Here is a 12,580-nt window from a genome sequence, read left to right on the forward strand (position 1 = left end):
CAAATGCTGTGAAATATGTAGACTTCGGCAATATCCATTATCCTGTGACTGTAAGTGTACACTGTACAACTCAACTAATCTTTCACTTTTTTAATAAAACCATCTAGTTTTCTGGAATCATTGAACCAAAGCCATCTATAGAACATAAATGATGACTTATCAAGACGATCAAAACACAGAAAAGGAAAGTTGCTTCAAGATAGATTATACTCTTTCTAGGTAAATATTAAGGGTTTTCTGGACTGAAATATTGATATACCCTTTAAATAGTGAAAAACGCCTTCGTTTTATGAAAATGGCTTTAAAAGATGCATCCAATGCTTGCAAATTGCAAATATGACTTTCTTTCAAAATTTGCAGCGCCTTAGACTAGCATTTTCCACTTTTCACGATGCGGCTGCGGCCAACATGACGCAAGCCGATATTTTGCTTCTTGTGTGTGTGTGTGTGTGTGTGTGTGTGTTGTGAGTTGCGGTTGCAAGTCAAAGTCAAAGTGGCAAGATGACTCTGGATTGGATTCTGATTGCTGAAGTCTAGCTACTCGTTTTCATTTTAAGTGTTTTCGAAATTTCGTCTGCCTTTATTAACATGCAAAGCTTTCAACTACATTAATTAGGATAGGCATATTCATTCCAATTCAGGGTTTGGATTCTCGAAACAAGAGCATTCAATTTTGTCTACTTATGTGAGCATTTTTCGATATAAATTGTACCTGAAGGCTGAAGAGTGCTTACTATTGATATAGGTTCATAAAAGTGTGCATTTTCTTCCTTACAAGGAGCAACCTATTTAAAAAGGTAAGCTAACTGGCCATGCTTCAACAAATATTGATACAATATTTATCGGCTTTCTGTTCATTGATAAGTAAGTGGTACCCAGGTACAGTCCACAGCAGAAGTAATGTGGGGTTTCAGTCATGGGTATGTTCTGCTTCTGAAGCTTAGGAACGATTAGCCAGATTACAGTGAAACTTTGAATGTAGCTTATACCTATGTATCGTCACCCTTGCAGCTGCAACTTTAGGTATTGACATGACATCTTCTTTTCGATCACTCCGCATTAAACAATCGCCAGTCAAAGCCAACCGTTGAGATTGGTAAAACCCTACATTACTTTAGCGGTGGGCTGTACCTAGTTGTTGAGATGTTTTGCAGAGAGATTTATATATTTTCAAGCATTTGGTTATTATTAATTTGTATTTAAGCTCACAGTCACCCCACTTGGCGTAATCCACAACTTGAACTGGTTTCAGTTGTCGTGCTGGAAGTACCTACTGCTTTTTACTTGATAGTGGTTGACTGCCTGAATAATAAAAACATTTGTTTTACCTTAGAAGTAAGGATTCATGATATTGATATGATTAGACAAATCTACTGTGTTTCTGCTGTTTGCTTTGCTGCCATGCTATCTCCTTGCCATTCTCCTGCTTATCTGCTGTTTTATTAGTTCTGTTCTAGATAGACAATAGAAATGCATTATTGCTGGACATTGCACAGAGGTGAAACATGAGCATAGTCAATGAGCAAACAAAGGGATGAGTAGTCAAAAGCAATAATTGATGGTGCGTTGCCAGTTGCAGGGTTTATTGTGATAGTGTTACATAAGATTTGGTAGTTTTGGTGGTAATAAAGCTCTTTTTTATAAGATATCTATCTTATGTTTTGTGACATTTCAAATATCGAACATTCTATGAAGAGAAAAAGTGGTTGTGTAGTGGATAAAAGTAGATACATATGATCACTGTGCAGCTCACCTGTTCTACAGTGTGTGCTGCAAAGGTAGATGGATATTGGATAATCAAAATGGATAACATAGTGGATATCAAATCGTATATGCTAGTGGTTCACCACTGGTTGCATATACTCTGCAATGTGCAATGTGCATTATGTAATGCTAGTTATTGGTGTGGGTGATCAACATTAGTAGCTATGCTGCTAGCACCACAAAGCCCAATAGGCAATATTCAAAGGTAGGAATTATCAGGACAGTTTCTTGAAAAAAAAATCTAGTTACTGCACTTTAACCCTCGCCGGCACAGGGGGGGGGGTTGATGCAACCCCCCCTAAGGTTTTTTCGCGAATAACTCGCGTAAAAAGCGGCCGATCGCGACGAAACTTTCAGTACCCTCGCATTGATCAATTTTACACCTACCCTGAAAATTTCATGACCCTGACCCCAATGACCTTTGACCTGTGACCTCTTTTCTGTGACCATGTTTGGCCGAAATCGCGGTTCGGCGCATGTCGGCTCGCATTAACCGCGCGTTTGCAAGCTTTTCGTGGTTTCAAACGTTCAAACATGTGATTTGATGTTGCTCCCATGCATTAGGGTGGGTTTCAAGGTCACCTGAAGGTCAGGTCAGGTCATTGACCTTTGGTGACCTCGGGTGACCTCGTTTCACTTTTTCGAGTTTTACATGTTTCTAGGCTAGTTTTTGGAGCTGAATTCGAATTTAGCAACCATTTGAACATTTACGAAGTAGTTTTGGTGCCTTCGTAACATGTTACGAAGCTGTCCGAGGCGGTTGACACGTAGTACGAATACCCGTCACAACCCCTACCGGTTGACCTGACCTGACCTGACCCGACCTGGTCTAAATGCTTAAAGACATCATCTCTGATCAAAACTAACACGATATTCGTGATCAGCACCCTGGAAAACCACATAGCAGCCACACTTTACGACTTTCTAACAGGTCCCGATTTTCCCGGTTTTCGGGTCATTGACCTGACCTGGAAGGTCACCCGATGACCTAGGACCTTAAAATTGGGTATCATCAGCTTCGTCTCGTGACGGGCAACACGCTCGTTTTTTCCGCGAAGCTCTAGCTCGATCAGGGGCCAAACGCGAGGGGGGGGTCGTACCAACCCCCCCCCCCTTGTGCCGTGCCGGCGAGGGTTAAAGTGTATACAAAGCCTGGCATTCTGTAGGTGGATGAAGGCTGAAGCTTGTATTCTGTAACAAGTTATTGACAGTTGACACTTTTGGCTGGTACTTGGTAGATATTATCCACAATGACATTCAAGAACAGGAATGAGTTAGGTTAGGTGGTTTGTGTGGCTATATTGTATGGTTTTGCAGTTTGCTTGTGCTGGACATGACTGTTTAGGCACTGCCAAGGTATAACCTGTGATAGTGTTCACTGTTCAGTGACTGGCCTGTGGTGTTCTGTGGTTGAATGGATGGAGGGACTGGGACTTGGGAGCAATGTTTTTTTCACGTGACTGCACTAGCTGTACTAACGCTCAGTGCCGTTGTTCGTCAGGCGGCCATGTCGGCCCGCTGGGTGGCAGTGTGCCGTGCCGGGGCGGCCGGCCGCGGCCTGCTGCTGTACCCGGCCGTGCGCCGGCGGCGGCCCGCTGACCTGGTGCTCCTGCTGGCGCCCACCAGCTCCGGCTACCGGCCGCTGCACCTGGGCCGACCGCGGCTCGACAAGGAGCTGCACCGGCCCTCCTCCAAGGTGGAGGAGTCGGTCGAGTCGCTGCGCAGCCAGCTGAAGGACTCGTCCGAGCCGCCGCCGGGACCCCCTCCGCCGCGCGAACCGCCGTCCCAGGAGCGCGTGCCGTCCGTGATCGTACAGGAGCCCATCGCCGAGAAACGGCTGGCCGTGGAGCCCAAAGAGCCGCCGCGCAGGACGCTCTGGATCCGGTTCGTCGACGAGGTGAAGCACTACTACCACGGCTTCAAGCTGCTCTTCATCAATATAAACATCTCAAGAAGGCTCATTTGGCGGGTACTGAACGGAGAAAGCTTGTCCCGACGAGAAAATCGACAGGTGAGCATTCTCTCTTTCATTCTACCTTCTCTCGCTGTTTTGCTTTGTATTGTCCCTCTTCTCTCACTTCTCAGCTCCTGTCTGTCATTTCTCTTATCCTTTATCTATTATTTTCTCTTCACTCTCCCACTCTCTCACTTCCCCTCCCTTCCTTAGTCCTCTTTCACTCCTAACTTTTCCTTAATGCGTAATCCAAAAATGTATCCCCAGCTCCAAAATGTCCACTCCGAGTAAGTTCCGTACTACACATAATCACGCATTTTCGCGTCTTTTTCAGCTGGTGCGCACTGTCGGCGATCTCTTCCGGGTGCTGCCCTTCTCCGTGTTCATCATCATCCCGTTCATGGAGCTGCTGCTGCCCGTCTTCATCAAGCTGTTCCCCAACATGCTGCCGTCCACCTTCCAGACAGCCAACGCCGAGGTGGGTAGCAACTTGGGTAACAACGGCTCGGTCTGAGCAGACGGTATGTGGAGGGCCCTTTGTAGACGGTGAGTGGATGCTTGCCTCACCACCCTCTCCCTGCCCCCCCCCCCCCCCCCCCCCCGCTCGCGTGATGAGCAGACTGTAGGTCACGTGCCGGCCCAGTGCAGCGCCAACCAGCTGACGAATTTCGAGGAACCGCCCGCCGCTCAGCCGCTCTAGCTGACGACGCCTCACTACCGCTACCCGCCCATCCCAGCACCCGGCCCTGTCCCCGCCCCCGCCCCTGCCCCCGCCCGCCGGGTATGCACGAACTGGCGACTACCAGTCTTGTCCGGTGTGCCGGTCTGATTTGCACCTCCGTGTCGGACCGTGTTACGTCATCACTATTATGACGTCACGTATCTCGGAATAGAGGAGCGCCGCTGTTGCCGCCTGGCGCTAACGGCACGATTCGCGGAACAGGGGGAAGTGGGGAGGGGGAGGAGAGTGTTCGGATCTGCGCGCATATACAACAGCTGAGAGATGAGCACGCAGAGAGCACAAACAAGATAATGACAATAAAACAGCGAAACAAGTGATAGCTCATCGTGAAGTGGCCTACTCGTAAACGGTGGACATCGGACTCATATTCTATAGGCAGCCTAATTTCGTTTTCCATTCTGGTTACCTACCAAGCCGTTAGCGCTATTTTTTAGAGTTTGATGATATGCATGGAGTGATTTCATTAGTTGCACTGCTCAAGATCACTTAGCGAATAAGTAATGAAACAAATAGCGTGATAATGATATCGTAGGTTGCATATTCGCTGTAACGGAAAACTTTCGCCCATACCTGCAGCACAGTTCTGAGGGTTCAGAGACGCAGATTATGATGGATTCGGCTGATATATAGGTACCTTTCAGGACGCCAAGATGAAGCAGGTGCTGAAGGTGAAGCTGGAGACGGCCAAGTTCCTTCAGAAGACGCTGGACTCGATGGCGCTGAAGGGCAAGGGTCACTACTCCGACTCGGCCAGAGAGTTCGCAGACTTCTTCAAAGAGGTGAGACCTAGTTCATAGAACGCATGCCCATGAGTAAATTGCGGAGTAATATTGATCTCATATGTGGGAAAGTTACTCGAACTTTTCGTTTATTCTTGCAAATATTTGATATAATTATATTAATTTTACTTTCGTGAAGAAATAAAATATACGATTACGCAGGCCTGCCCTGTTTCTCGCCATCGATGGATGGATGATATTGATGTCAGTGGGTCGCTTGGCAGGGATACGTCAGTGTGGTGGTGGGTATGTGTAATGCTTTTCACGAGACTTGTTGCCAGGAAGCCACCATCTCGTGGCTGGTGTGCGTTGTGTGTAGTGCGTATCTGCAAGACGTTGCAAACACCAACTGTCCCTCGGCGTGCTTTGGCCACAGTTAAGCTCGATGCCGTCCTTTCTCTTATGCCTGACTCTTCCCCGTCCCCGTCGTCTTGCTCCTCATGCCCCCCTCATCTGCCTTCAGATCCGGACGTCGGGCGAGCAGGCCTCCAACGAACAGATCCTCAAGTTCTCGAAGCTGTTTGAGGACGAGGTGACTCTCGACTCTCTGGACCGGCCGCAGCTGGCGGCTCTCTGTCGGGTGCTGGAGGTGCCGCCGTTCGGCACCAACAACTTCCTCCGCTTCCTCATACAGATGAAACTGCGAGGACTGAAGGCCGACGACCGGGTATGGAGTCGGGGCGAGCGGGGCGGCCTGTCCGGCCACGCGCGACTATACGCCACTTGCTCATGTATTTTTACCTGTATTTGATATTGATACGGTCGAAGAACCGTTGTTGGAGCCCCGTAAATGTTTTTCCTACAGCCTCAAATTAAATACAACTTTTCAAGATGATGGTCGCCTTTATGTGGATTTTAATGCAGGTGTGCTAATTTTGTTTTGTTTTTGTTTTTAATCGATCTTTTCCGGCACTCCAGTTAGGTTCGACAGATAGACTTTCCAATTTCCAATTCATTTTCCAGATCATCCAGCGAGAGTTAATAAACATTGACACCTCTCCGCCTCCCCAGGTTATCCAGCGGGAGTCGATAAAAACTAATTCTCCCTTCCCCTGCTATGTTCTCCCCCAGATTGTCCAGCGGGAATCGGTCGGCACGCTGACACAGATTATCCCTCCACTTCCCCAGATTATCCAGCGGGAGTCGATAGATGTTGACTATCCCTTCCCTCCCATTGTTCTTTTCCAGATTATCCAGCGGGAGTCGGTCGACACGCTGACCGTAGAGGAGCTGCAGGCGGCCTGTCGCGCCCGCGGTATGCGCGCTTACGGAGTCTCCGAGCAGCGGCTGCGCTCTCAGCTCTCCCAGTGGCTCGACCTCAGCCTCAACGAGAAGGTACGGCGGGCTCTGCCAGCTTCACCTGACCTCGACTCCGCTCCGCAGTAGTCACGGGATCCGCCACTAGAGTGTGCTGGGGTCGACGTGTTCTGTCAGGCATCAGCAGTGCGTGCCCTTTTGACTTTTCTCAACTGCGAAGCTCTAACTAGTAACTATCGTGAGGCTCTAACTAGTTGGTGACAAGGCAATTATGAATTAGGCATACATATCTAGAAGCTAGATAACTTGGTGTATATCGCTGAAATCTACGTGAGTTGTTCACAGTCAGCCTGCAATTCAGTCGCCGGGTGGATGCCGGACGCATCTTTCAGCACCCATCACCTTGAGCTGCTGCGGAATATGCTCGTGTCTGTCTGTCTGTGTCTGACGACGTCCGATCGTTCCCAGGTGCCGCCGTCGCTACTGCTCCTCTCCCGAGCGCTGTACCTGCCGGAGAACCTGCCTACCAGTGACCAGCTGAAGGTCACCATCTCCAGACTGCCGGACGCCGTGGTACGTACCGCCCTCCGGGACCTGGCGCTGGCGGGAAAAGGGGATGCGAGTATGGCTGTGGTGCATATCTTGCATGACAGTGGTGGGTACTGGATCGAGCAATGTGATCGTGGGCTTCGATGTAGCGGTCTCTTTTGACAATTCTTGAAATTACAAAGAAAATCAAAATATCAAGCTTAATGATGTTTTGTCATACAATTTTACCTCCACATTTGTTTTTGTCATGCACTGTTTTGCCGATATTAATTTCCATGATCAAAGGTAGTGATCGAAGATCTCAAGCTCGTCTGGCCAGTACCTTGTTGCGTGACGACCTGCGTTTCCTTGCCACTTACCGCACCTCCCGCCCCCAGGGTACGGCGACCCGCGCCGCCATCGGCGACAGGGAGGGTCGCGTCGACTTCAAGACGCGCGTCGACGTCGTTAAGGACGAGGAGCGCAAGATCCTGGAGGAGCGCGCCGAGGCGCGCGCGCTGGCCGAGGCAGCCGCGCAGGAGCGGCTCCAGGCCGAGCAGGCGGCGCAGGAGCGTCTGCAGGCGGAGGCCGCGGCGGCGGCGGCGGCGGATACGGCCGAGCCGGTGCGGGACGCGCCCTCCACCACGCTGGTGGACCGCGCCGCGCCGCTGCCAGACAGCGCGCCGGCGGAGAGCGAGCTCACCTCCAAGGACGTCTCCGAGCTGGAGGGCGCGCTGGAGACCCTGGCAGCCACCCGGCGACGGCCGCTGCTCGAACAGGAGGAGCTCGAGGACATCAAGGAGGAGATGGCAGACTACCAGGAGGTACGTGACGTGCTCTACGGCTGCGGGCTCTCCGGAGGGTTGTGCAGTGGAACAGTACGGCTCCCGGCCGTCACAACAGTTTGCCATATAATAGTTTCACGTATACTGTGACGGGGGCGAATGGCGTTTGCCTTTTGATTGTAAACCATCGCAGCAAACAGTCCACTTTTGTAGGCCGATTGCCGAAGGGGGATGTAGGTAGTTCAGCTTAATAATTTTGAAGGTCAATATTGTTGAATTCCAATTTCGAAACCATTTGCAAGTTGCAACTCGGTAGATGAATTTGTTGCGTACTGTCTCAGTGCTAATTCCTTTGCTAGCACTAAGCTATCGCTGTTAGTGGACAGTGGTTACTTATTCTGCACGCTGGGTGACTGACCCTCGCCTCCATCCCTCCTCAGGACCTGCAAGATCTGCGCGATATCATGCACAAGGCTGGCAAGGACATGACGGACCTGAAGGAGACACGTGCCGCGCGCGGCCTCCAGTACAGCGTCAACCGCATGATCCGCTCACTAGACAAGATGGTCGACAAGCTGCAGGCCAAGGAGAAGAAACTGCAGGTGGCGCAGGCCAATAGCTTCGACGCCAAGCGCAGGTCGGTGCCGCCGCTCGGTTTGGTCTGTATCCATGGTGGGTGTTTGTTCACTTGCTAGTGTAATTAACAGCTGGGTCTGTCAGCTGCTGGCGTCGGTCTGCCGGTTACTGTGTTACGCACGGTCCGGGGCTGGTTGGTGATCGCGAACTTAGTTCTTATAAGCAGATTCCGTAGGCAGCTGAGGTAAGAAGGAACAAGCTTATGGAAACATTAACATGTTTCTTGTTATGCGTTCTGTATTGGATCTAGGAGCGTTTCTGTTTACTTTGTGTGTTAGTTACGGAGCGAGCGAAGCGAGCGGAGTCTCATACTGAATTAAGGGAAAATCCTGAGTATGAGCGGCCGGCCGGCCGGCCGGCCGGCCGTGGGGACTCTCTTCAAAAGCTAATATCTTAGGAACGGGACATCCGATTGACAAGCGGTCTTCTTTACTGAATGTCACTTGGACGTAAAAGTTCTGTGGTGTGATGGCCACCATGCGTTCTTGCCAACCACCGCACGTGGCGCGTGGTAAAGTTGGGCATTTTTTAAGAACCCCCAAAATTGCAACCTCAATAACGGCACAACGGTTGGGCCGATTGAATTGAAACTCGGTACACAGTTAGGTCTCCATCAGATAATTCATCTGCATGTGTTAAGGTTGGGGTGCTACAGCACGTGCGCACGTGCAGGGGGCGCTCCCAGATCTCGAGAACGGCTGGGCCGATTGCGCTCAAATTTGGTACACGGTTGGGGACCAGTTAGTAGGGTGCCGTGCAAAAGTCAGTTTGGACCCCGCTTGCACGTGCGCACGTGCAGTGTGCCGCTTCCAGATCTCGAGAACGGCTAGGCCGATTGCGCTGAAATTTGGCACATCGCTAAAGACCGGTTAGTAGGGTGCAGTGCACAAGCTAGTTGGAGGTACCCCCTCGCAATTTCGCACGTGCAAGGCCCATCCTCTCGCTCGCTCCGTTGGTCGCCCAAAAGGCGTTTTACTGGTGGTATAAGCCATCTGAAAGCGTTTAGATGCTCGCAGTGGAAACCTTCTGACTTTCCTTTGTGTCTGTTGTTATATAAGCCGTCCCTTTCACCTCTTCTCACTCCGCTCCGATCAGTAACTGGCAAATGCTATATTCGTAACATGTCTGTCTTCATTCTGCAGTGACGAAGAGGTGGGCATTCAGGAGCTAATCCAGACTCTACAGCACATCCAGTCAGTGCCCGACAAGACCAAGCTGAACACGATGGCGCACGTGCTCTCCAAGATGGATGACAATCAGGACGGCTCGATACGCGTCGAGGATGTGTATGATGTGAGTATGATATCCTGGGGAAGGAAAATACGGATGAACCCGGCGGATGGGTAATGTTTGTCACGTGACCCGTGCCTGGACATCATTGGTCCTTATGTGGCCTGGTATTGAATCCCTCAAGGGGTGCAGATTCACTGAAGTATCGGTGAGCGGTGGTGCCACTGTCACTGTTAAGTGCTTGGCACAACCAGATCACCATTGCTGGTTAGTGTTTCAATGTTTCATTATTATCGGGACCACTTTGTGAATGTCCTTGTCGAGGAAGTGATCGATTCGTCCTGGTATGGTACATAGTGTCGAAGCATATCTGTTGGGCGACATCATCAGCTTTTCAGCGCTCTCTGAAACAGTGTTCTGCTCCGTAATTGTGGCTAGACACCTGAGCTAGCCTCGGACGACTTCTCGATTCGCCATTCGGTGCTAGTGTAACTGTGCCGGGTGATGATCAGTGGCGCCATCTGGTGATGGTCAGTGGCGTCATCTGGTGACGCCGGCGCTCGCGGCCGCGGGCAGATCTGCCCGGTTTCGGTGTAAATACGGTCGGTGACACAGGCCCGTTATCACTGTAACTGAGGTCGGTGAACTATAGTAGGTCGGTGACGCGGGCACTCGCGACCGTCGACAGATCTGCCCGGTGTCCATGCAGCGTCTCCGTGAACAGCTGCTCGATTCGTACGGTCTAGGCTACCGTGATACCTGGCGAGAGGTAGCGTCCGGCCGCCCGGTCACCGTGACTCCTGTGTTCGTAGCGCCTGTGTTTTCTCGTGTCCATGACGTGGCTCACAGGACCGTTCACAGGCCAAGGGACGCTCCGCTCCGTGAAGGGACCGGGTGGAGATTACCTCCTTCGTAGTTGTGAACTGCGGTGGTTTGAAAGTTTACTGACACTGGTGATGGAACGATTTCATGCGACTTTTGAATGGTTGATTTCGGTTGATCTACGTTCTTTGTTTATTGAGTCCCCCAGTTCGTTTTATCCCGTTTGTAGTTGCTGAATCGTTGCTGTCCGTCTGGTTCAGAGTTGTTGCCAAGTCAGAAACCCGCTCTGCTCATTCTAGAGTTTACACTAAAACTACGGTGGTGTTTTTAGTTCGTTTTGCGCACAGCTTTTGCACGGGTTGCCTCCCATTGTTATGGTTTAAGAAACGTTTTGCACTATAATTATGCGGCATTCAAGTCCGTCCAATACCCCACTGTTGTGATGGTGCAATTATCCCCCGTTTGAGTCCGACGGTCCCGCCATCTGCCGACCTCGCACTCGCACACTAGCCCACCCTCGATATCGCCAGCGCCGCCCGACACCGACTGCTGCCCTCCGTCTGCTGCCCTCCGACGGTCCCGCCATCTGCCGACCTCGCACTCGCACACTAGTCCACCCTTGATATCGCCAGCGCCGCCCGACACTGACTGTTGCCCTCCGTCTTTGACCGTCCTCCCTCTGTCTTTCTGCCACAGGTGCTCGAGCTAATGGGACAAGAGAACCTGAAGCTGAGCAGCAAACAGATGGAGGAGATTATCGAACTGCTCGATCGAGAGAAGGTGCTCGACCTCGAGCGCCGAATCGAGAAGGCGCTGCAGAAGGAGGCGGAGGACATTGCCGCTGCCGCTGCTGCCGAGGCTGCCGCCGCGCTCGAGAAAGAGAAACAGGAAGAGCAGAAGCAATAGCGCTGTGCTGGGAGCATCTAGGACGAATGGGGACGGGACGGGAGGGAGGGTAGGAGTCAATGAGATTGTATGCGGGGATAGAAAAGCGGCATTTGTCGCTAACGAGTAGCGCACATTGTTGAATCCGTACTTGGAGAGATATGAATTGTTTAGTGGATGGTTGGCTACCATTTTGGGTTCAAATGTGTTGATACATGCCGACTTTTTGGACCCGGTATTGCCTGAATCGGCCTGTCTCGGCTGTGTTGGTCTGGCCATGCTACTGTTTGCCTGTGAGGGCACCGGTGGGGTTGCGGGCTGCGGACGATCCTGCCAGCCGCGCGTGCAATGGTCTCGTCGGGCGGCTGGTCCGACCGTCGTACTGGGGTTGCTGGGGAAGAGGGAATGGAGCGATTGAGATGCTGAGACTCCATACGGCGGGGGTGGGCGGCGAAGGCCGACCCGGTTGTTACGTGGTTCTGGTACCGAACGTCAAGTGATGAATGCGCGATGAGAACTTGTTGCAGCGCCGCGGAGGCATCTAGATAGCTCGGCGAATTAGGAAAGCCGGAGTCGCCTTCGCTGGTAGGGGCCTGTAGTCGTGCGCGTCCGCTAAGTTATGTTTATTTAACCGTCTTGTCTACCGCAGTGCTGATTATGTGCGCCAGTTTGAGTTGAAGGGCGTGCGGGCGTGGCCGGGCGGCGCTCCGCACCACGGCATCAGATGAGGGTATTGCACCTACCTCGTGACCGCCGGCGGGACGTCAATACCGGCCTCCCAGACCATGGCTCCGGCCGCGGCAGTGATTCCACCCCGGCCCTGCGAACCGCGGCCGACCCGCCGCTAGAAACTCCTCCGCCTTTGGTACGCTTGTTCACGTTTGTCGCCAAAGTCCGAGAGTTTCCTTGTTGCTGTGTATGTCGCCGAGGCTCTGGTGAATCGGTAGCCTTCTTCGGTGGCCGACCGCCGCCGTTCGCGGCGCTAACTCGTCGACCCATGTCTCGCAGACTGACTGGATACCAGGGAAAATACAAAGACTGCGAGATAAACAGCATATGGACTTTTGATATGCATTTCAGATGGAACAGACGGCACTAAGGCAAGTCTGATGCCAGCAGTTGTAAATTGAGAAGGGGTCTCGATTGAAAATAGTAAGCTAAATCGTTTGCATTTTATTGGCATTCACTGCGAGTAATT

At 51.5% G+C, this 12,580-nt stretch overlaps 1 protein-coding gene across 1 annotated transcript; it reads left to right on the forward strand.

The window, feature by feature from the left end:
• The first annotated feature begins 422 nt into the window (after positions 1-422).
• Positions 423-12,437, forward strand: LOC122365130 (mitochondrial proton/calcium exchanger protein-like). The gene is made up of 11 exons (XM_043336093.1): positions 423-797; positions 3,266-3,775; positions 4,053-4,196; positions 5,102-5,239; positions 5,703-5,906; positions 6,428-6,574; positions 6,965-7,069; positions 7,423-7,848; positions 8,250-8,446; positions 9,588-9,738; positions 11,194-12,437. The coding sequence occupies exons 2-11, from the start codon at positions 3,272-3,274 to the stop codon at positions 11,401-11,403; spliced, it is 2,226 nt and encodes a 741-aa protein (XP_043192028.1). The 5' UTR covers positions 423-797; positions 3,266-3,271; the 3' UTR covers positions 11,404-12,437.
• The last annotated feature ends 143 nt before the right edge of the window (positions 12,438-12,580 follow it).

Source organism: Amphibalanus amphitrite, unplaced genomic scaffold (assembly GCF_019059575.1).
Source record: "Amphibalanus amphitrite isolate SeventyFive unplaced genomic scaffold, NRLGWU_Aamphi_draft 000716F_arrow, whole genome shotgun sequence".
Lineage (NCBI taxonomy): Eukaryota > Metazoa > Arthropoda > Thecostraca > Balanomorpha > Balanidae > Amphibalanus > Amphibalanus amphitrite.